The 25,493-nt window shown below is 35.3% G+C and overlaps 1 protein-coding gene across 1 annotated transcript in view; it reads left to right on the top strand.

Annotated features, from left to right (window-relative positions):
- Positions 1–25,493, top strand: part of LOC150105449 (disintegrin and metalloproteinase domain-containing protein 11-like) — a 602,139-nt gene that overhangs the window by 252,400 nt on the left and 324,246 nt on the right. Inside the window, exon 15 of the mRNA XM_090393967.1 lies at positions 12,200–12,308. Within this exon, the coding sequence (XP_090250093.1) occupies positions 12,200–12,308 (109 nt within the window). The remainder of the gene's footprint in view (positions 1–12,199; positions 12,309–25,493) is intronic.

Here is a 25,493-nt window from a genome sequence, read left to right as displayed (position 1 = left end):
AAGATCTAAAGTCCTAATTTGGCACCCCTCTAATGTTGTAAAAAAGTATTTCAGCTATGTAGGAGTTGATCTTTCATGTTAACTGTAACATGTAATGTGCTCTGAAAATGCTGGTTTGAAATTCAGCAAAATATAAGCCAGTTAATAAACTTTTTTTTAAATTTATTTAATAATTTAGTTGGTTTAATGTTGTAATACCATTAAAAATAAGCTGTGAATAATGTTCAACACCTAAGCTTGTCTATTAAATTGATAGGTATTGTATGAACATTTTGGTTTGGGGGCCCCTGCATTGAGCTTCAGGGCTTCACTAAGAAACCTATTCAGTAATAATAAACTCAGAGGAGAGCTACAAGAATAATTTGTTACAGTGAGGCAAATGTTATAACTAATTGTTCCACTGCCAAAGTCCATAGCAAAATTGGTTTTGCTATGGGACTTTGTTACAATGCATTGATGATAATAATAATAATAAATACAGTGTTTACCATATTTGTTATCATTAAAATAGCAACTGTAGCTCAAGTATTTTTGTTTGTCTATTGGTTTGTACTGTATATCATGCAGTTATTATACACATTCATTAGTAGTACTAGGTGTTTCAAATTAAAGTATCCCTGTTCAGAGCAATCTGTAAAGAAAGTAGTAGACAAAATACCTTCGAACTTAGCAGGCACCATATCTATGTCATGGAGGAAAGATTTTGACAATTAAAAAAAAAAGCTAAAAAAATGACTGATAGGGAAAATATTGTGCTGTGGGTGGGAGAAAATTACATTAATGTGAATTGGATGGTATGTGATTATGAAATGATTAGGAGTCAATGACAAAAGAAGTTATTTACGACATTTATTTCCCACATTTTATAAAATAATGTGATTCAAAAAACATATTACATAGAGCTGATATGCTGCAAGGAGATGTGGATGATCAATGGAGGTGACGTTCAATGTGTTGGTCTTTGTGCAGGGACAGTAGCTGTTACTGCCGTACAGCATTGTCCACTATGAAATGCAACTGATCTAAAAAAAGTTTCATACATGCAATTTTTTCTTTCATATCTGCCAAGTGAAGAACTTTGCCCTGATACACCATGCTTTTGAGGTAACCCCAAAGCTAAAAGTTACAAGGTACAAGGATTAAGATCTGGTGAATGCAGTGGCAATTTCATAGAAAATGAGCAACTGAGTATTTTATACTCTGCGAAAATTTGATGCAATAATTGTTGAACTTCATGGCTTTTATTGGGAAGTGCTCCATCTTGCATTAACACTGTTATATTCAAGCACCCTCTTCTGCAGTTGCAGAAAGATGAAACTTCTCAACATGTCCCAATAATGGGCAGCGGTGACTGTGCAGGTCATAGGTCCAGTTTGATGGATATCTTTGAAGAAAAATGGCCCAATAATGAACTTGACTGTAAATTCTATCTATACTATGACCTTTAGTAAATGTACGGAAACTTGTTGGAATGCATGGGGGAATTCTCTGTAGCCCAAATGCACCAGTTTGAGTGTTAACTGTTCCACAAACACAAAAATGCACTTCACTCCGTAAGCTGTTCCAAGGCCAGTCCTCATCCACCTCCACACACGGACTAGAAATATCAATGCAGATGTTTCTCAGACACTGGCATCTCCTATTTGCAACTCTTGGCTGTGGTTGCATTTATACTAGAAGTATTGTATTATTACTATATTCTATTATACTATAATTACTATATTACTATTATTATCTAAAAACGTATGTTTTACACCTGTATCTGTACCTCACCTGTATTTGTCCTTAATTTATATAAAAGTGGAATTTTTGGATCAGATGCACATTTTTTGAATCGTTATATAACTGAGACTGATTTGTCATAGCCATGCTATTTATTTGCTATATATGATAAGCATTGGATTCAGTAGCTGATTTATACAGCATCCATTACAAACTTAAATTAATGCTTAATAGGTTTTTATCCACTCAGCTGTTTATTTTATTTTTTGTTTTTCTAAACTAGCTATTGTTTGCACATGACAAGTTGGTGAATTTATAATAACTTGATATTTATGCATATTTTGGGAACTTAAATAAGTTGTTTGATTTATCACTCAAATGCTATAGTGTTGAATTCTTTTCACACAATCACTGGGATGAGTCAATACACTAATTACAAGAACAGGAGTATACTGCCAGCCTGGTTGGCTAGCAGCAAACAGTGTCCCCACTTTCCAACACGTCAAGTTGTATGTTTAAATGCTACTGTAGCCTGATGTTTGTGAATGTTTTTAGATGGTGAGTGATTTTTATTGCCCAGTGTGAGACTGCCATTATGATAATTACTGGAGTCCTTCTTGGAGTATCTTATTCCTAACTTACGAATGATGATAAGTTTAAACCCTTTCAAGAATAAAATGTACAGAATGTTGGACTATTAAAAAATTACTTTGAGATTTAAACGTTTAAAATGTTATCACTGTTACATGAGAGAGCGTGTTAACGTGGCATGTGTTTTGTTTGAGTATCATTAAAACAACGTCAATGATAAATTAACTGATATATTGTGTCATTTAATTTAATAATTGCATCTTTTTTCTATTTACTCCTTTTAATGTTAAATTTTTGTTCAATAATCTTTCATGTTTGCTTGAAATTGCTTTTCAACAGTTATGAAAGGAACCGAAATTTAAAATTCAAAAATGAAAAGTTAAAATACCTTTTTCTTTTCTTTTTTTTTTTAAAAATCATATTAGATGATTCTCCCCCTCCTCGTTTGGAATAAAATTCTCCATTTCTTTTTATTGATTAACAGAAGCTTTCTTATGCTGTGTGCTTCATAGTGAAATGAAATTTCATTATTATGTTACAGTTTTTAAAAACAGTTAAATTTTGTCACCTTATAAGTGTTATTCAATTAGATTAAAGATGTTATGACTGCAGTGCATGAGGGAACAGAAGTTCAATAATACAGCACAATACTGCTCTGAAGACATCAAAATCTGAAATTTATTTTTGTACTTTAATAATAAATTGATATATAAAGGAAATATGAGAATATCAGTGTATTTTATATACCTTTTTAAATATCCAAATTGTAAATGGTTTAATCACACTCAGGCACCCTTGATTTAGTAACGGACCAGATCTATGTTAGAATGTAGATCAACTTATTGGAGACCTGAGACTGTGTGTGTATGCACATGTACATATATATATTAAATAAAACTGCAGTTTTAATGAACTAAAATTTTACAGTGGTCTCTTACTGAAATGACCTTCACGTTTCTAAAGAATTCCTAAAGCATTATACTTTCCTCAAGTATTGCTGCTATTACCAATGATAACACTATCATTGCTAAAGAAATCTGTATGTACAAGAATGAATGTTTTTTGCAGTACAAGGTGAGAAAGTTTCTTTGCAGTAAAACTGCATTATATCTGTACATTTCTCTTATGTTGTTTGATTTATGCCTATATTCTTTTAGCCTTTTCTTTCAGAGTGAATCTGAATCCTGAATATGTAAAAGTCCTGATAGCTCTTGAAATTTTCAGTACTTTAATTTTTAATCTCCTGAAACTGCTGTTCAAGTGACATAAAGTAGTTGCTCCTTACTCTCCTCATTCTCAAGATAATCAGGGTTTTTCTTGCAACAAATATGAACAGTTATTGAGATATTGGGCACTCAGAAAAATGAATGGGAATTAGATGTAAGATTATATTGCAAACAGCCTCATGTATATGCCTGTCTCTGTCACTGTTCATTAATATAACTGACCTTAAATAGCTTTAATCCTAAACCTCTTTCACTCTCCCCTCCCCCCCAACGTTTAATTCTGAATTTCATGTTTCATGTAAAGAAGTAGGCATAATTTTAAATCTTTGCAAAACGTTGCTCTTTTAGTTCACTTTCTATTAGATCAAATAATTGCCTGTTGTAGCCAAGTAACTTGGTTTTCTTAAATATTTTCTAAACAATGGTTAATTAATTGTTTATGCCAGAGTTTCCCAAATTGTGTTCTGTGGAAATTGAATAAGTGTTCCGTGATGTCAGTGACCAAGGTGTGTGTGTGTGTTTTTGAACATGGAAGTAATTCGGGAAAGGGAATACCACTGTATATGACCGGTCATAAAAATTGCCTGCAAGCTGATTACAACAATGGGTTGCGTATCATCTGTTCTCAAAACTGAACGAAATAATACCTGTGTTGCATATGTCAGCGACCAATCAGCAAGGAAGTATAAAGAAAATTTTTACACTGAAATTGAAGATCAAGGTAGCCTGTATCCATTTCTCAAATCTAGTAATACTGAATACTTTCTTTGAAAGTTCATATTGTAGGGTGAAAGTGCTTGTTTCGAAACTGTAGTGCTGTGATTTTTTTAAAAGTAATAGGCCTAGATTTAAATTTTAATATGAATAAGAGACAAGGGACTTTGTTTAATTTTGGTGTTAAGAAATCTCTTATTGAAGGTGTTTGTGATGCAACAGATAGTGATTCATCCACCTCCAGGCCTACAAAACGATCTCCAAGATGTACAAAAGGAGGAGAAAACTACCAGCACACAGGAGAAAAAGTCTGCATTCTATCATAAGTACTTATAATGATATTATAAATTTTTGGTGATCAGAATGGGATATGTCAATGAAAATCAGCACAAATTAATTTAATGATGTTGGCTTGAGGAAACTACAATATGTTACAAGATTTCATTAGTCCAGTGATTGGTAATTGATTTAAATGTAATTTTATATTTGTTAACATGTCACGCTAATACTCTTTATGGTTATGCCATAATTAATTATTAATACATTACAAAATTACCAAGGTGTTCCATGAAAATTTCAGGATTTTCAGGAAGTGTTCTGTTGTAGGAAAAATATGGGAAGTGCTGGTCTATGCTATATGCATGTTCTCTGGCCAGTAAGACTAAATAAGACTTGGTAGTTGTATAAGGCCAATTGACTCATCTTCACTTGAAAAGCTATTTAAAATGTTGTTTGCTTCCTAGATGGGATTCAAATCCCTTTCCATTCAATGTCATTTTTTAGTTGTATTATAGATTGCTCTTTTATGTTTTCATAACCAGCCTGGTTGGCCGAGTGGTTAGCGTATCCGCTCTCCAGCCAAAAGGCTGCAGGTCCGAATCCTGCTGTGGGCATGGATGTTTGTGATTGTCTGTGGAAATACTAGTGGTGGTGGTTGGCAGTAGATGCCATTGGTGTAGTTGCGGTTAGTTGAAGTTGGTGGATTGAGTGGTGGAGACGGAGAGTTGTAGAGTGTATGCCCTCCTCGATTAGTTTTTGGACTCCCTAGAGGTGTCATATAATAATAATAATAGTCAATATAATAATAATAATTGTAATGCTCTATGCAAAGTTCTCCATAATGTTGTGTATGGCAAATATCTAATTGTCTTGCTACAGCATTCTCATTTGACTGCTCATTGAGCAGTTTTCACAAAGTCTTCAGGTGTCTGTATTCACAGAGTGCTGCAGCATCATTTTCCTCATTCTTCCAGAAACACTTCACAAGCCAGGCACGTTCAAGCATAAGGTGACATAAATGCTTCTTCATTTATGTCACCTTACACTTTAGCTGTATCACTTACAGTACCATATTTCCTCTATTGGTCATTTTTGAACCAGTTTGTTTTATTATCAAAATCTCTTCCCCATGATCTGATTAGAGTACTCATCAAATTTGAAGGTATTTCATCTTCTGCTTCTTTCTCTCTCTCTACAGATTGTTCTGAATAGGGATAAGTTAATTTAAGACACCTAGTATATATAAGAGCTAGACTGTGATCAATCATAACTGTTATTACTGATGTAAAAACACATTTTTTTATTTTTAATTATTATTATTATCCTTCGTTATTAATAATAATGGTAAGTATCTGCTAGACTTCTGCTCAGGACATGGACTAGTCATTATTAACACCATGTTCCAACATAAATATGTGCTCAAGATCACATGAAGAGAAGACAAGAAATAAGAAAAGCCTCATTGAATACGTTATTGTTGATAGTGATATCTTCATGCTGGGTTCAGGATACAAAAGAGTATAGAGAATTTGAAATTGGAATTGACCATTACTTAGCGCTAAGCAGGATAAAAAGGAATATCACATTGTAAGAAATTTTTAAAAAGAATCAAAGATCAACAGCTTTTAGAGTTGTTGATCTTTAGAGCTTTTTACACTATAGACTTGACTATACAAACATTATTGAAGAGAAAAATTAAGCAAACTAAACCATGTGTAAAAGTAGCTAGACAAACTCATGGGAAGACTTTGATAAGAATATAGAAAATAAACATCAGGAAAATGGCAAAATGTTCTGGAGGCTATTGAAAAAGCTCAGAAATGGAGAAAAGAGTACTGTAAAAGAAAACAAAGATGATAAACATGACATGAAAACTTCAGATGAATCCTAGATGTTTGAATTAATTACTTTGAAAAACTATCAAACAAAACAGCAGTGAAGTGACAAAACCATACAAGAATATTTCAAAAGGAATGCAAATATCAATACTTGAGGTAGAAAAAGCCATTAAAAATTTGAAATGCAGAAAGGCAACTGGAATAGATAATATTCAATCAAAAATGCTTTAAGTATGAAGGCATAAAAGTTTTGCAGTGCATACTACATAATTCTACACTACATAATTCAGAGGTTCTGGTGTCAGAATGTTGAATTCGCAATGATTGGAGTAGAGCTCTCATAGCACTATCTAGAAAAAAAAAGGGAATAAAACTGAATTGAGAATTACAGAGGAATTTCTGTACTAAGTGTTCCAGGTAAGATTTATGCAAGCATACTTGGAAAGAGGTTGAGAAAGATTGTGGAAGAGAAACTTGGAGAAAAACAAGCTTGGTTCTGGCCAAATAGAGGTTGTCAAGATCAGATTTTCACTTTAAGACAACTGGTTGAGAAATTGGTAGAATATGACTAGGATTTGTCCTTAAGTTTTGTAGATTTGGAAAAGGCATACGGCAAAGTGTCCAGAGTAAAACTTTTCAAAACACTAAATTATATGAGGTTAATGGAACATTGTACAGAGCAATACATATTCTACTTTAAGTTATAAATCAGCAGTAGAATTGAAGGAAATACAGGAAGATAGTTTGATGTAAAATCAATGGTAAGACAAGGATGTACATTATCTCCACTCTTATTCATCATCTATATGAATCACATTATGAAAGGAAGTTGCATTAGGCCTGATAATATTAGAATTAGAGATGTCAAACTTAGCTATTTGCTTTATGCAGATGATGTTGTACTCTTAAATACATCTAGTGCAAGTCTTCAGGATTCTCTAATTCAATTTAATAGAAGTTGAGAAAGAAATTTGGCATGAAAATGAGAAATAAAAACACCAAAACTCTGAAAATAGGCATTGAACACGTCGACTGCAGTCTGAATGAATAGAAAATAGAACAATTAAAACATTTCAGCTGTTTAAGCACAGTTTTTAGTGAAGATGGCAAGTTAAATCTGGAAATAGACAACAGAATAATTAAAGCTGGTATGGTCAGTAGCCTGCTGAAAAAATTTATATGGAATAAGAGAAATTAACCAAACTAACAATTTGCCAGTGTTCAAACCTGTTTTAAGTTATGGATCTGAGAGTTGGGTTAGAAATAAAGTACTTGATCAAAGACTAGAGACCACAAATATGAGGGTTTTTAGAAAAAAATAGGGGATTGAACCAATGGAATCAATGGCAGAATAATATTATATATATGAAGATATTATTAAAGAACTTGGCATTGTTGGTATTCAAGATTGTGTCAGTAGTACTAATCTAAGGTTAAATAGAATGGGTGAGGAAAGATTAGTAAAACAGGTGTTTGATACCAAGATGACAGACAAGAGACCCAGAGGAAGACCAAAGTCTAGGTAGATTGATTCAATCAGAAGTGCCTGAGAAGCATGAAATGTTAGATATGATTTGACAGAGGACAAAGAGCATGTCAGAATGGATATCAGGAGGCCACTTAGAAGGATAAAAGAGAATAATGTGACAGGAAGGGTAGTCAACATGATGCCTAGCTATGACTGTGGTGAGATGAGGCAGAGAGCAAGGTTTATGAATGATATGCTGGCTGAAATGTGTGAGGAGACAGGAGTACAGTTTGTTAATGTGTGTGGATTTGAAGGATGAAGTGAACTGTATGGGAGCGATGGACTGCATTTGAGTGGTTATGGTGTAAGTTGCTTGGAGAGACTGCTGCTGGAAGGTAGAGTGAGAGAAAATGAATCAGATCAAGCCAGAAATGATGTAGGAGAGTAAGACAGGAGAGATTGAAGAGGTGGTTATGAATGAGGAAGTGAGTGGTAGGAGTATAGAAAATGAGAGAATGGGTGTGCAAGAGGAGCAGGGAAATGGGGAGGTTCATGGTGGACAGGGGTACATAGCGTGAGAAAGGTGGATGCTCCAAGAGGAGGTGAGAGCATGTGTAGACAGGAAAGGAATGGGATGACCTGGGATCAACAGGAAACAGATGGAATTGCAAAGGGTTCTAAAATGAAGAAGCAGAAAGGGAAATGGCCCCAGTCAAGCATGGAGAGATCACATCGAGTGAGTGGTATCAGTGGAACTAGCTGTAGATCCAGAAATGAGCTGCTGTGTTTGTATACAAATGCTAGAAGTATAAGAAACAAGACAGATGAAATGGTTGCATTAATTGTGTCTGTTCACCCAAAGATTGTCGGAATAAGTGAGACATGGTTGGAAGAGGACGAAATCCTGACAGGAATAGAGATGGAAGGGTATGATGTGTTTCATGAGGATAGAAGGGGAAAAAAGGGAGGAGGGGTGCTATTGATGATAGAGAAAGAGTTATGTCCATACAAAGTAGAGATGCAAGAGGGAAATAGTGCCAGTAGTTTTGAGGCAGTATGGTGTGAGATAGAAGTGAATGGAACCAAATACTTGATTGGATGTTGTTATAGACCAGGTAATGTGGATCGTGGTGATAATGAAATGTATAATCAAATTAGCCAAGCAAATAAGAAAAGGGTGATCATTAATGGGTGATTTTAATTATGGCAATATAGACTGGAATGATGAGATAGCAACTGGAAGTAAAGAGAATGAGTTTTTGAGGGATAACTATCTCAGACAATATATAACAGAGGGCACTCGAGGATTGAAGGTCTTGGATTTGGTCATCTCATCAGAGGATGTAATTATAAATCAGGTTTCAAATCATCCACCAATTGGTGAGAGTGACCATGAGATGATTACCTGGGTGGTTGCCAGCAGTGTGAGGGCCTCTGTGAGAAAAGGGTATATGTGGAACTACAAGTGTGGGGGGGGTGATTATGAAGAGCTCAGGAGACAGCTTACGGGTGTAGCATGGAATGAGGAGTTAGCTGGAAAAGAGATCAATGCATTTTGGGGGATTTTCAAAAACTATCTAGTAGATGCAATGTCTAAATGTATTCCTAGGGTGAGAAGGTTAAATAAGGTAGGTGTGAGATGAATGAATAAAGAGATTAAGCATGCGATACAGAGAAAGAGGGCATTGTGGAGGCAGCATAAGAGAAGTGGAAGTAACCAATTTCATGAGGTCTACAAAGACCAGGCAAAGAGGGTGACTTGGTTGGTGAGGGTAGCTAAAGAGAGGTATGAACAGCAGTTAGCTAATGAAGCCAAAAAGAATCCTAATTAGTTCTTTTGATATGTAGCCAGCAAAACAAAGAATGATTATGGAAGGATGACATTGATAAGGGAAAATGGTATAAAGACAGCTGTTGTGGAATGTGTGGTGGAGATACTTAATGATCTTTCAATCTTGTGAATGTGACTTCATGGAGAGATTGAGAGAGCAGTAGATGATGGGGAGGAGAGACTGACTGTAAGTGAGCAAGAAGTGTATGGGGTAGTTGAGTAAACTAGATGTTAATAAGGCTGTGGGACTTGATAATATATCACCATGTTTTCTGAAGGAATGTGCCAGGGAGTTGACACCTGCCTTCACATATTTTTTTAATACGAGTCTTGCACTCGGTCAAGTTCCTAGGGAGTGGAAGGAGGGCAAGATTGTGCCACTTCATAAAGGAGATGATCGAACTCAAGCATCAAACTATAGGCCTATCTGTGTGTCAGGTGTTATAGCTAAGTTGTTGGAGAAGCTTGTGAGAACTAGGATCCAGAGTTGAGTTGACAACAATGGTATTATGTTTGATGGACAGCATGGATTTTCTAAAGGGAGGCCATGTTTTAGTAATCTACTTACTTATTACAATAAAGTACTTGCTTCCCTGGACAGAGGAGAAGAATACACAGTAATATAACCAATTAGATTTTGCAAAGGCTTTTGATGGAGTACCTCATGATAAATTGATACTCAAACTAAAGCAGATGGGGTTGGATATTAGATTAGTGCATTGGATTGGAGACTGATAGGTATCAACAAGTTGTGTATGGGGGAGCGATATCCAGGAAAAGGAAAGTCACTAGTGGAGTGCCTCAGGTGTCTGTTATTGGGCCATTACTTTTTAACTTGTATATTAATGATAAGGTGAAGATTTGGATGGAGATATTCAGTTGTTTGCAGATGATGCAAAGTTGGGACGAGCCATGAAGAGTAGTGAAGATGTTGTGGCCTTACAAGAAGACTTGAATAAATTGGTCACGGAAATGGAGATGCGAGTTCAATGTTGCAAAATGTAAGGTTTTAAAATTTGGAAAACAAAGATGGGATGCAGAATTTATGCTTGGTGAGGATATATTGTTGGATATGGAAGAAATAAGAGATCTGGGGGTGATAGTGGATAAGGATTTGAAATTTAGGTGACACATAGCCAAAATTGTGAAGACAACACAAAGGCTTCTGGGAATGATGCGGAGGTTCTTGTTCCATTGTATAAGGCTTTGATTAGGCCACACATGGACTAACGTTTGCCCAGATTTGGTCACCTGGTTTTCAGAAGGATGAAGAGATGTTGGAAAGGGTCCAAAGGCAACTGACTAAGGTAGTTTCTGACCTCTGGAATGTCACATATGAGGAAAGATTGAGAAGATGTAATTTGCAGCGTCTGGTGGACAGGAGGAAGTGGGGAGATATGATAGAGATCTACAAGTTGGTAAGGGATTGTTATAGGATCAGTGCTGGAGAAGTTCTACAGAAAATAGCGGGAGATCGGGGGAGAACCATAGGTCATCCCTGGAAACTGTATAAAGAGAGTGTGAGTAGGGGAGTGAGAGGCAGGTTTTTTTGTGCAGAGTTGTAAAGATTGGAATGCCTTGCCTGAGATTGTGGTGTCTGTAAGGAGTTTGGATGTGTTCAAGGCACAGTATGATGAGCTGTGTGTGTGTGTGTGTGTGTGTGTGTGTGTGTGTGTGTGTGTGTGTGTGTGTGTGTGTGTGTGTGTGTGTGTGTGTGTGTGATAAAAGGACCTCCCAGATGAGTCTTTGACTCCATGAGGTCTTGGGGTAATAATAATAATAATAACAATGTTGGAGTACTGACAAGTAATAGATTAATTTGGAAAAAAATTGTTGATACAAGATTAATAATGGTGTAAACAATGATGTAGTACTGTCATAGTAACCTGAACACCTCTTGAGGGTACATATGAGTAAATATTATATTATATCATAGGTTGCCAGAATCTGTTGTGGATGCCATGACTGTGAATGAGTTCAAAGCAAAGTATGTTGGATACTGTGCAAATGTTGAATAGTTCGTGACACGATGTTTAGGAACTTCCTTGATGAGTCTAAGGATTCCTTGGAGATACCCATAATAATAAAATAATAATAATTATTAGAGGCAGCAGAATTTCATGATTTTTTGTTTAGACCAGAGGAGTAATTTTTTTTTTAATGTAGTTGTTATGAAAACTTAACTGGAATCTGAAACTCAAGAACAATATTTGCTTATTTGGATATGTTAGTCATATAATGAAGTGTAATGTCGATTTTTTTTTTTCCCCCTTCCCCTTGAATGTCGATTTCCGGTATATCGTATCAGTAATATAGGTTGCAAAAGTAAATTAGTAGATACTGTGACTCAACAATCTTTACCAGCATCACATAAAAGCAATTTTGTTACCATATATCTCATAATAACATAGCCATAGATTAATTCAGGACAACTTTAAAAATTACATTTAAGCTCTGTGTTGCTGTTCAAAATACATTCTGTATAATAAATGAATTGTTTTCAGTTTTCTTTTTCAATTTTTCATTACAGAGGCTTAAATAAAATCCAGCCATATCATTTTTCTACATGCAGTTTACAAGACTACATCAATGCCCTTAGAATTGGACATGGTATTTGTCTTTTTAATAAACCTAATCAGGTGAGATGCATCAAATTTTTATTTATTTAAATTAATTAAAACATCTCCAGTGGAATGGTTAAATAATACATAACTAGGATATCAAGTTATGAATACATTTAAAATATTTAATATAGTATATAATGCAGTGCTAATCCTATGAGATATCTGGGCCACTCTCAGCCTCTTAAAAGAAATATTACCTATTTTAAACATGGCTGTTGGCTCTCCATTATTGTTGTTGTATTCCATTATTGTATTCTAAGGCATTGCTAACTATCATTCCACCTTAAACTTAGAATTTGCCTCTGGGCATTTCACCTAACAGACTGGTATTAAATCAATAATATTTTATTTTACCAACACTTTTTTTACATTCTTTTTAAGCATCTATGCCATCTTAGGTTAGATCTTATCAGACATATTGAATGCTAACAATGTCAAGTTCCTTACTAATATCTTTTCAATATCTTCATTTCTAATATGTTCTTTCTAACCACTCTTCATTCCAAGAGTTGACAGAGTTTGTGAAACATTTGCAGCCTTGTTTAGTCATACCAATTTTGGGAAAAGAGACCAAAGGTATATTTAATGCTGATATATCTGAAAGAGCTGATATGGGTGTTTTTTCTCAGTTCTTGAAAAAAAGTACAAGCAAATTCCAAATTCCAAACCATGTTCTAAAATCCATGAACTTTAGGGTTCACAGAGAATTTCTTACAGACCATGTCAAGAAACAATCAGCCAAAATTTCAAAAAGAAAGCATACATCTTTAAAAAGATCTTCAAAGGGAATTGTATTTGATACATTTCAAAATGATTCGGTTATAGACAAAAGTGACACATCCTTGAGTTACTCACAAAATCATTCAGGTTCTGATAAAGAACAGAACACAAAACAAAGTCTCATTTCAGAGTGTTTCGAGAAAAGTGCATAAAATTTTCTTCTGTTCTTTCTTCAGTCGATTTGAACCAGAAAAATGACCACATAAACTGTGATGTCAAATGCAGTGCAGCAGAACAACTTAATTTACGATTTGAAAGGTATAGGAAGAATGCATCAGCATTGAAATTTAATAGCTCATTTAGAACATCTCCTGTTACTGATGAAGAAACTGCTGATGCTTGCATTAGTGCTAAGAAGTGTAGATATGTTTGGAAAATTGTGCATATGAGTGAAGATTCGGGTCCAGAATACTGGGAAATTCCTGAAGATGGTAGTTAGATAACTATCCAGAATTTAGTTTGTGTGAATGTTTAAATTTTAAATTACATTAAATTCACTCCTTAATTATTATTGTCCTCAAGGGCTCACTCTAGTGAGTATGGGAATGGCAAACCCGAGGTACCTGATGCTGGACCATGCCTTACTTCATGTAATGTACGTCTGTTATATTATCTGTAGACTGGTCCCTATCTTCTTTCTTTATACTTCCTCTCTTCTTGTTCCTTCCCCCCAGTGCTATTAGAGTAATTCGAGGGCTAGGGGTAAATCTTTTCTATTTACTTTATTTTCTACCTTTAGTAGTGAGAGGAGTAGCCTATTTTAAGCAGTGGGAGTCTGCTGCTCTCCCAGGTTTGAAACCATACCATAATGGTTTCCTGAGGAAGGCAACGGGAAACCACCTCAGTATTATTTCCAAGAAAATATGGTGAACTCTGCAAATTTAGTTTCCACAACTGGCAAAAATGGGGTCTATCAGCAAACGATGGATGTCATGCTCAGCAGAAGAAGAAATGAGGCTTCTCAGGTCATTAACCTACGAAATCCTCAAATGGACAGTGAGGATGGGATCCCAAGTATTGAGGAAAATAGGAAGAAAATAAGACATACAAGAGAGAGAATGAGATAGAAACTATACATGTTGCAACTTGGAATGTAAGAACATTGTTAAGAGCTGGTAAATTAGAGAACTTGAAGAAAGAAATGGAGAGGAATAAATTGGATATGGTTGGTCTAAGTGAAGTCAGATGGGAAGATATAGGAGATCTTGAAAATGATGGTTATAGAATTATATATTCCTGTAGAACATGGGGGGAAATGGAGTAGCATTTGTTTTGAATGAAAAAGTTAAAAATTCAGTAGAAAAAATAATATATAAAAGTGACAGGGTGATTATGATTAAACTGAAAGCAAAGCCTGTGGACATAATGATTATACAGATATATATACCCACAAGTGACCATGATGAAAATGAAGTAGAAGAGATATATATAATCAAATAGAAGAGATAATGGAAGAAGACAGAACTAAAAGGTGTACCACCTGGATGGGAGACTGGAATGCAGTGGTAGTTGAAAAGGTAGAGAAGGGAATAACAGGAAGATATGGCCTTGGAAAAAGGAATGAGAGAGGTGAAAGACTTATAGAGTTTTGTAAAAGACACAAACTAATCATTGGTAATACTTGGTTTAAACTTTCAAAGAGAAGAAGATATACATGGAAAATGCCAGGTGATATCGCAAGATACCAGATTGATTATATGTTAATACAAAACAGGTACAGAAACAGTGTAAAAAGGATATGAACATATCCAGGAGCTGATATCGACCATAATTTGCTTGTTATGGAATTAAGAATACGATATAAGAAAATAAACAAAGGTAAAAACAAGAAAAGGTGGAACCTAGAAAAACTCAAAGTAGATGTAGGTAGGAAATTCAGAGAAGAACTGGAAAATAATATAAGGAACAAAGAGAATATATCTGAAGAAACTATCGGTGTTAATGTAAAATGGAATCAACTGAAAAACTTGATATATGAAACAGCTGCTGAAGAGATAGGTTTTGTGAAAGGGAAAAGAATTTTAAAAGGCCATGGATTACAAATGAAATGATAAGAAAAATGGAAGAAAGAAGAAGATGGAAAAATGTAAACACTGAAGAGGGAAGAAGAAAATACAAAGTATTAAATAATGAACTGCTGATAAAGCAAGAGAGGAATGGTTGAAAACAGAATGCAAAGAAATTGAAGAAATGGAATAAAGGGGCGATATGATAAAATGTTTGAAAAAGCAAGAGAAATTACAAATATTAAAAAAAGCATAAGAAATCTGCCATTAGAAGATAAGCAAGGAAAACTGATTTATGATATTGAAATACAGGGTGAAAGATAGAAGGAATACATCGAAGAACTTTACGCAAAAAATGAAAGACCAACAAAAATCGAATTGGAAGAGCAAAATGAAATCTCAACAGAAGAAAGAGGTCCCTGAAATACTAAAGAGAGAAGTAGAAACAGCAATTAAGGAATTAAAAAGTGGAAAGATGGAAGGATTGGATGGAATACCTAGTGAAATCCTAAAACAACTGGAGAACCAAGGTATAACAGAAACATGGAAACTCTGCAACCTCATTTACAAAACAGGAGTATGGCCTAAAGATTTCACAGAGAGTATTCTTATACCAATTGAAAAGAAAAGCAATCCTGCTAAGTGCAGTGACTACAGAACTATAAGCACACTCTCACATGCCTCCAAAGTACTACTAAGAATATTAAATCAAAGATTGTATAATAGAGTGGAGTATTTTCTGGGGGATGATCAATTTGGATTTAGAAAAGACAGAAGAACCAGAGATGCAATTGGAGTAATGAGGACCATATGTGAAAGGAATATAGAAGTAAATAAAGAAGTTTATATTTGTTTCATCGACCTTGAAAAAGCATTTTACATGGTGAAATGGGAAAATCTGATGGAAATATTATGCAAAATAGGTTTAGATTGGAGAGACCGAAGGTTAATAGCTGAATTATATATGAACCAGGCAGCCATAATGAAGACAAAAGTAGGAAAAACTAAAAAATCTGTGATTGGCAGAGGTGTAAGACAGGGATGTCACCGACGCTGTTCAATATATTTGCAGAAGAAATGATAAAAGAAGCATTTTATGAAGAGGAAAGAGGAATCACTATTGGAGGAAGAACAATATAAAATATTAGATTTGCAGATGATCAAGCAATATTAGCTAATACCGACGATGAACTACAGCACCTAATGCAAAAATATGAAAATATATGCAAGAAATATGGTATGAAAATTAACGCAAAGAAAACAAAAGTGATGAGGGTCTCCAGGAAACCAGGAAGTATCAAGGTGATGATGAATGGAGAAAGTGTAGAGCAAGTGAAACAATACAAATACCTTGGTAGTATAATACAAGAAAATGGAAAATGTGACATGGAAATAAAAGAAAGAATTAACAAAGGAAAATATGCCTTTTATAGCAAGAAAAATTTGTTTATTAATAAAATGAATAAAAATCTAAAGAAAAGGCTTATTAAGTGCTATATTTGGAGTATGACCTTATATGGGTCAGAAACATGGACAATTAGGAAGAAAGAAGCTAAAATGTTGGAGGCATTTGAAATGTGGTTATGGAGAAGAATGGAGAAAATGAAGTGGACTGAAAAAAATCACCAATGAAGAAGTATTACAACAAGTTGAAGAAGAAAGGAATTTACTAAAGACCATAAGAAGAAGAAAGCATAACTGGATAGGACATGTATTAAGAGGAGACAGCCTACTGAAAAGAATGATAGAAGGGAAAATTGAAGGAAAGCGACCAAGAGGAAGAAGACGACTAATGATGCTTGATGATATAATGGGAACAAGAAGATATCAGGAAATGAAGGAAGAAGCAAGAGACAGAGGAAATTGGGGGAAGAGAACCTGCTGAGTTATACCATTGGACCTGTCAAGAGACAGAACATTAATGATGATGATGTTCATTTATTATTATCATCATCATCATCATCATCATCATTATTATCATTATCCTAAGATACCACTCCATGTGATCTTAAGGTCCCTTTTGTCATATACACAGTTCATTATATTGCACCTTAAACACATTCAAATTCTCTGAAGACATCATGCTCTCAGGGCAACGTATTCCAATCATTCGCAACTCTCCATACTAAAAACCTGCTTCTCACTCCCTTGCTCACACCTCCTTATACAACTTTCAGCAATGACCTTGTTCTTCCCAATCTCCCACCATTTTATGAAAAACCTCTTCATTGTTAATCTTGTAGCAACCCCTTACCAACTTGTACATCTCTATCATATCATTCCTCTTTCTCCTATCCACTAGACTCTTCAAATTGCATCATGTCAACCTTTCTTTATGTTCAGCATTCCAGAGATCAGAAACTATTTTGGTCAATTTCCTCTGGATCCTCTCCCACATCTCATTCTTTTCAAAACCAGGTGACCAAATCTGTGCACAGTAATCTAACTGCTCTTTAATTGCTGGAGATTGTAGTCCTTTGAAATTCTTCGTGGGGATAGGCTGTTTCACAGAATTGAAGTGGATGAAATGAAAAATGTCTCAGAATAAACAGGTTTGGTAAGTATGCAATTTAACTGTAAAGGGATGTTGAGTTCCTGTAGATATGGTAGAAACGGGAGGCATAATGGATGCTAGTTTTGCTGAACAGTGGCAATGTAAATCTGTAGAAGAGAAACAGTGCAGAAGCTCATCTAAAGTGGCTGAAGAGATTCTGTAAAAGATGTATCATTAATCAACCAAACTAACTTTTTCTGAATAGCATCAAGAATTTTTAGGGAAGTCTTAGGACCACTCTGTACACAACAGTAGTATCCAAGGTTAGCTGGATTTCAGATTTATTCAGAACAAGTAACATCTTGAAAAGAAAAGGATGCCAAGTGTTTTGGTAGCTGATGATGCTATTGAAGTGATACGATTATTCTAGGAAAGGTTTTGGAATAAGAGTCACTTTGAGAAGAAAGATTTGGTCTTGACTGTTGAGCTTTATCAAAAGTATGTGAAGAAATTCTGAGGCCTTTTTTGTGAGAATACAAGCAAAACTGTGTTTTGAGAGCATTAGATTGCAGTGTCATTACAATACCAGGGATGCTGTGGAGATCAGTATCGAGTACTGCAAGTTTTGTCATACGAGTAGAAGAGTGGAGAGTGCTATCATCAGCTGCACTATGAATAGGGTTTTAAGTTGTTCAGAGGAGGTCATTTATATAAATCAGGAATAGGATATGTGAAATGGCAGAGCCCTGAGAGACACCAACATTAACAGAGAAATCTGAAGAGAGAACACCATACGCCATTACATGTAGGGATTGATCAAAGAGAAAACTGGTAATCCAGTTACACAAGAACAAAGGCAGTCCATATCATGGTAATTTGTTGAGAAGCCCTTGATGCCAGACCCTGTCAAAAGTCTTGGATATGTCAAGTGCAACTGCACAGGTTTCTCCAAACATTTCCATGGAATGAGGCCTGAGATGTGCCATGCAGGCCAGATCTCCTGTGGATCTGGCCTGCATAGATTGGCAAAATCCATACTGGTGATCACTAATTAGATGGTAGTTCTTCAACTGTTGAAGAAGTTGATAAAATTTTTTTTGGATAAAACTTTGGATAAAATTAAGGTGAAAGCAATAGGTTTATAGCTTGATGGTAGACATTTATTACCTTTTTTGGAACTGGCTGTGTATGGGCTTGCTTCTGTTATATCTTTGTACATTCATATTTTGTGATGCTACCGTAACGACTCTTAATTAACACATATCAAGGTATCCTCTTTATTTATTACTTTATCTCTCTTATATATATCTTAAACACGAGAGTTTACAATCGTCTTTATGCCGACTCTTGAATCAAATTGACATTATACTTATACGAGTATGGTAAGGAAGTAATCTGTGAAAAGGGTTAACTTCTCTAATTCTCACTTATATTAATTCCTTTTCAATGCAGAGAAATTTATTTGTTCACGCTGCACGACTCCGCATCTAGATGGTTGCACGCATAACATAAGAGAAATAACAATCAGTAAGCATAATGTCACCTTTTACCCAATATAGGCTGTCTAAGTCAATAACTTATCTCAACTTTTAAACATACAGCAATCGTGGTCCTCTATTCAATACTTCTATATAAATTTTTGGTTTCCTGCTCAGGTTCTATTTTAGCAAGTGGTGAAATGAGAACAAAACAGGCAAGCACGTAATTGCAATCACACATGGACATTTATTATACTAAGACAAGAAATTACAAACTTGAATAAAACATGAATTAAGATTTCTCAATTGATTTCAATGGATACATAGCTACACTTAAATTAACAAACACATTTTTAAGTATCTAAAAAAACATAAGATCATACTCTGCTCACGACTTTTCTATTAATGAATAATCATTGGCAATAAAAATTGGAACTCTACATTAATTAGCTGCCTTACTTATCAATTCAATATGCAGCACATTATACAATCTAACATTTAGAGTTCTTAAGGTTCCTCAATCTTGACACATAATCCTACATAAATCATATAAATCAGAACATATTCCTCAGGCACTAACATTAACTCTTAAATTCTTACACATACACACACACGTTCTCTGTGAACTATCATTAATATCTTTTACGTCTTCTGAGGAACAATTGTTAATTCTTATACACACGTTCTTTATGAACTGAACTATTATCAATATCTTTTACGCCTACTGAGGAACAATTGTTAATTCTTATACATGTGTTCTCCAGGAACTACTGTTATATTCTTACACATCCTCTATGAACAAAATTCAATACTACACACGTTCTCTTGGAACAAACATCCTAATCTAAATTGATCATGTTCCTTAGGAACAATTTTTGAATCGCTACAAGTTTATTTAAGAATATTCTCACATATAATACATGTCCCCTTTCACATGCTCGTAAGATAGAGAATTGGAAATCTTACTGGAACAATAGACATACTTTTCTCGACGTCACGTGCTTTGGACGGCACCTATCTTTCTTCCTAGGACTTCTACCTGGAAACATTTCAGTCGGCTCTGTCTGCATCTATAAGAAGGCTTGTCTTCTACAGCATAATGGAAGGATTACTCGGTTTTCTAGTCATCGTAGTACAGCATGACCCTGTATTGCCGCATCTCATCTGACTGGCTCTAGAACGGATATATCTGGCAAGATTGACGACCATAATGGTGGATACTTCCGAAGCTTCCGCTGTGCTTCCATGACTACGGAATCCTCGATGATCTGGGGCACGAGCCCCGAATCATGAGTCACTGAACAAGAGAGAAGATGGCGATGTCGGCTCTGCAATTCCGTTTTGGCACCAAAATTTTGCGCTGGCAGACGTCTCCATAAGCATCATTCGGTTATCAGCGTCAAATAGGACGACTCTGGTGAAAATTTAGATTGTTACATGTATGACTAACTTACAAGCTTACATATCCCGCCCTAGGCAATAATAGGATTAAGTTCCAAGGTCTCCGTGTATAGTTTACATGGTGTATATACGTATTACCAAGAATTTGCAAGAATAGCACAATTTATAACTAGAAATATTTACACTTATTTTACAATTTTGTGACACACAACAGTAAGAAATAATTCACATTAATTCTGAATAACAAAATTGGCTTTAGTAATGGGGGATCTTGTTAAATTCTGAATGAGATAATATTGTCTTATAAATGTTCTCATTCAGAACTTAACACTTCCATGCTGTGAGCAGTTGCCAGTTGAGTAGTTTAGGAGGCTGTTTCTTGCACACAGTAGGTGAGATTCCATTACGACCAGCTATCTTTGTGATATGCAACTTTTTCAAGATTCTCCTAATGTCTTTCTGGCAGAAGTTCATAGGCAGTACAAGATGCAAAGGAGAAAGTAATTTTCCATGGTCATCTATGGAGGAGTTGGAAGAGAAGAATGAAGCCAGGATGTCAGCTTTCTGTTTAGGTGATGATAGAATGCTACTGATTGATTTTAGTATCAAATTATGTACAGTTTAATGGTTCCTTTATTTATCGTAATTCCATTCCATCAGTGTCTCTACCCACGACCCTCCAAGTATCCTTGGATTTCCTAACTGTAATACGAGTATAAGGCCCAAGGATCAAATACGAAGATAAAAACCTGTAATTCCGGGTGAAAAAACCCTCTACCTCCATATGAGACTGCTGACTCACCTGTAGTTGAAAGTGACCAGATAAAGTTTCCTCACATCATGGGCAGGAATCGAACACAGGTCTTTCTGACAAAAGGGCTTCATCTATACCAACTGAGCTATGAAGGCTCTATTTATCATAATACTTGATATCTGCACACTGTTGGTCACACCAAACCTAAGCATTCTCATGCACACATGCATATGTATACGAATATGAATGCTTAGGCACTCATCCATGATGAGTGAGAATTTTTTGTTGATGAGTAAACAAATCAGAATAGGGATTTCAGTTTAATCAATTTTATTTATTAATGCCAATTCTATGGCTTGCTTTATGTTAAATAGTTTTTTGTATTATTACCTAATTTGTCACGACTATTAAGGTTTGTCAATTATCACTGATTTTGTCATCTGAAATATATGCACAGCAGACAGGATAAATGATTTATTTCATACTGACCGAAAGAATATGCAGAATCTGAACCATTAATAGTGGATATGAAAGCTTGAAGGAGGAGTATTATTACATATTTCTTTTTAATTTTCCTGAATGATATAATTTCTTTATATTCATCCTGAAAATTCAAATTAAATGTGTGATGTGATTTGTTTTTTTCACTTCCTACTGCTTCACAAGAAACTGATAACTGAGAAAACATATTTCACGTGTTTTCTCAGATATCTGTTTATAGAGTTTATCAGTGATAAACATGTATGAGTTTTTTCTTCATGTCCCGTAAATAAACACACTAATTATTATTATTATTAATGATATATCCATGGAGTCTGGAGACTTATCATGGGAGACCAAAATTAACCGTCATATGCACAGATCTCATCATACCTCTCCTTGAATCCATTCACAGTCAGGGAACTTACAACTAATTCTGGTATTCAATTCCTTGCCCACCACTCTCCATGCATGCAAAAAACATGGTCCACATACCCCTACTAACCACACTCCTACACAACTTCCACAGGTGGCTCCTAGTTCTCTATTTGTCATATATTGAAAATTTTCATTTCCATCAATTTTATAAAGCCCCTTTAATATCTTAAAAGGTTTCTATCATGTCCCCTCTTTTCTGCCCATGAACCAAACTTAGTAACCCACAACCTTTCAACATATTCTCATAGGGAGTATTATGCAGATCCGTCACCATTTTGGTGACATGACTTTGAATCCTTTTGACTCCCCCCCCCCCTTCCTGGTCCCCAAGAAACCTAGGTGACCAAATCTGCACAGTAGTCAAGATGTGGCCAAATCATAACCTTATAAAGAAAGATTATAACTTCCTTATCTTTACTAGTTAGCATGTTTTTCAACATCCAAGTATTCGTTGTGCTATTTTTCCAACTTTTGCAATATGCATAAGTTGGAACACGTTAACCCTTTGTCCACCATTATCCCACATCCTTAGCCTCATCAATTTCCTGCAAACCAATACCATTAATATGATACTATTAATGGTATTGGTTTGCAGGAAATGGTATTAAATTGACAATCACTATCCATTGCCCACAATACCATTTTATTCAAATCATCCTGCAGGATATCTATGTCACCTTTATCACATAGTTTTGCATCATCAGCAAACAACTGAATATCCTCCTGAAATCTTTCCTTTTGTTGTTGATATACAAGTTAAAGAGTAATGGCCCTAGTACTGAACCCTGAGCTACTCCACCACTAGTCACCATCATTCTCCTAGACTCCACTCCACTCCACCATATACTACTCTCTGGTGTCTATCTGTCAGTCACCCCCCTCCCCCTCCAATTCATGTTACTAACCTCATATCAATTCCTATCTTCTCCAGTTTTTGTAATAGTTTTCATTAAGTATTCTGTCAAATGCCTTGGCAAAAGCAATCAGTATCATGGTGTAGCCATTTCCTTTATCCAAGTCTGTTGTCACTTTATTATAATATGTGAATAAGTTACTAAGACAGGACTACTCTTTACAAAGCCATGCTGTCCATTATACAGTATCACATCCCTATCCATCCACTATTGTATTTTACCTTCCACTAACTTTTCCGGTACTTTAATAACACTCCCATTGTATTAATTGGTCTGTAGTTTGCTTTTTCTGTCTTGGAGCCACCTTTATGCAATAGTATTATCTTACCCTCTTTTAGTGATCCTCATACTCATAAGCAGTACAAAGTGCAAGCTAGACTATGAGAGAGAATTAGCCAAACAGGCCAAAGTAAGTCCAAAAGAGTTTTTTTGTTATGCAGCAAGTAAGAGGACAAATGACTATGGGAGATGACTTTAAACAATGCACATGGCAGGAAGGTGACTGAACCAGAAGAAATAGTCGAGTTGTTGAGCAATCATTTTGCAAAAGGTGTATTATCCAGGTGGTGATTTTACAGTTGCTGATGTTATAGATATGCACATCAACATTTAGGTAGAATTGGCATTGTCTCTGACAGAGTTGTTTAATGTAAGTCTCAACTCTGGCAGGTTCCTAAGGGGCACTTCCTTGGAATTGTCTCCATTTGAGGAAATGATCATGTGGTCTTGACTTGGAAGGTAGCAAAACATGTGGAAATTATAGTTAAGAAGTGGCATATATGAAACTATGAGGCATGTGATTATGATACGCTTGAGAGGCAGCTTGAAGCAGTACCATGGCATTAAGATCTGCAAGGGAAGTATGTTCATAATGTATGGAGAGATAGTTGAGGGATATCTGGGGGAAGCAATATCATACTGTATACCCAAGGTCAGAAGGGTAAATCAAGTAGGAGTTAGATGGATGAATAATAACATTAAGCAAGAACTCAAAAAAAAAAAAAAAAAAAGATGTGGAGAATATACGAGGAGAAAGGTAAGCAGTACAAGGATCTGGCGAGAAAGGTAAGCAGCATGGTAAAGAAGGCAAAATCAGATTATGAGAAGTTAGCTGAGCAGGCACAAAGAAATCCTAAAGAGTTTATTCATTATGTGGCAAGTAAGAGGAAGGATAACTTTAATGAGTGCAGATGAAAGAGAGATAACAGAGGCAAATGAAATTGTTGAGCTACTGAGTGACAATTTTGCAAGGATATATCATCCAAGTGAAGATATTGTTGTGGCAGAAGTGACGAGAACAGAGGGTTATGAATTAGAGCTACTTAGGATATTGCAAAATCTGAATGCAAATACAGTTGTTGGATTAGTTGGAATATTGGCTAGCATTTTAAGAGAATGTGCACGGGAACTGGCAATGTCTTTGACTAGGCTGTTTAGTTTAAGTCTCTAGCTAAGTCCCAAGAGAGTGTATGGAGGGCAAAATAATTTCTGTGCATAACAGAGGAATTAAGTCTGTGGTAGAATTATAGACCAATCTGTATTTCAGGAATGGGTAGATAATAAATTATAGACCAATCTGTATTTGACTAGGCTGTTTAGTTTAAGTCTCTAGCTAAGTCCCAAGAGAGTGTATGAAGGGCAAAATAATTTCTGTGCATAACAGAGGAATTAAGTCTGTGGTAGAATTATAGACCAATCTGTATTTCAGGAATGAGTAGATAATAATATGATACTCGATGAGGGACAGCATAGCTTTGTGATGGGTAGGTTATGCCTTAGTAATCTATTAACTTTTTATAATAGAGTGACAGCTGAGTTGGATGAAAGGAATAGCTACACAATGATAATGGTGGATTTTGCAAAAGTGTTTGACAGGATACCACATTGAGCTCTATTACATAAACTACCAACAAATGGGGATGGATATGAAACTGGTAATATAGACAAACAGGTGGCTCATGGACAGATACAAAAAAGTAGTATATGGAGGAGAAGAATCCAGGAGAAGGTAGGTGACTAGTGGTGTGCTGCAAGGATCTGTGCTTGGACCACTGCTGTTTAATTTATACATTAATGATATAGGAAATAATTTGAAGGGGGATATTCAGCTATTTGTTGATATGCAAATTTGGATAGAGTAACAGTTAATCAAAGTGATGTAGAGAGTTTGCAGGATCATTTGCATAGGCTTGCAGCTTGTGCAAAAATTAATGAATGTCAATTTAATGGGGAAAAGTGTAAATGTATGCATTTTGGGATATAAAGATTACAAGCTGTGCACTGCATTGAGGAAACTGTACTCCAAGAATATAATAAATTTAGTTTAATCCTTTATGAATTTAATTAATTATTAAATTATTAAATTACTCTGAATTTAGAGAAAGATGTTGAAAGTGTGAGCAAACAAAGTTTGCACCTGAAAATATCTTCAGGACTGGGGTAAGGTAGTACAACA

The sequence above is a fragment of the Typopeltis vanoorti genome, chromosome 6, assembly GCF_054136105.1.
Source record: "Typopeltis vanoorti isolate ZY-2024b chromosome 6, IOZ_Tvanoo_1.0, whole genome shotgun sequence".
NCBI classification, from domain to species: domain Eukaryota; kingdom Metazoa; phylum Arthropoda; class Arachnida; order Uropygi; family Thelyphonidae; genus Typopeltis; species Typopeltis vanoorti.
Note: the sequence above shows the minus strand (reverse complement) of the source record. Positions and strands in the feature narration are given on the sequence as shown.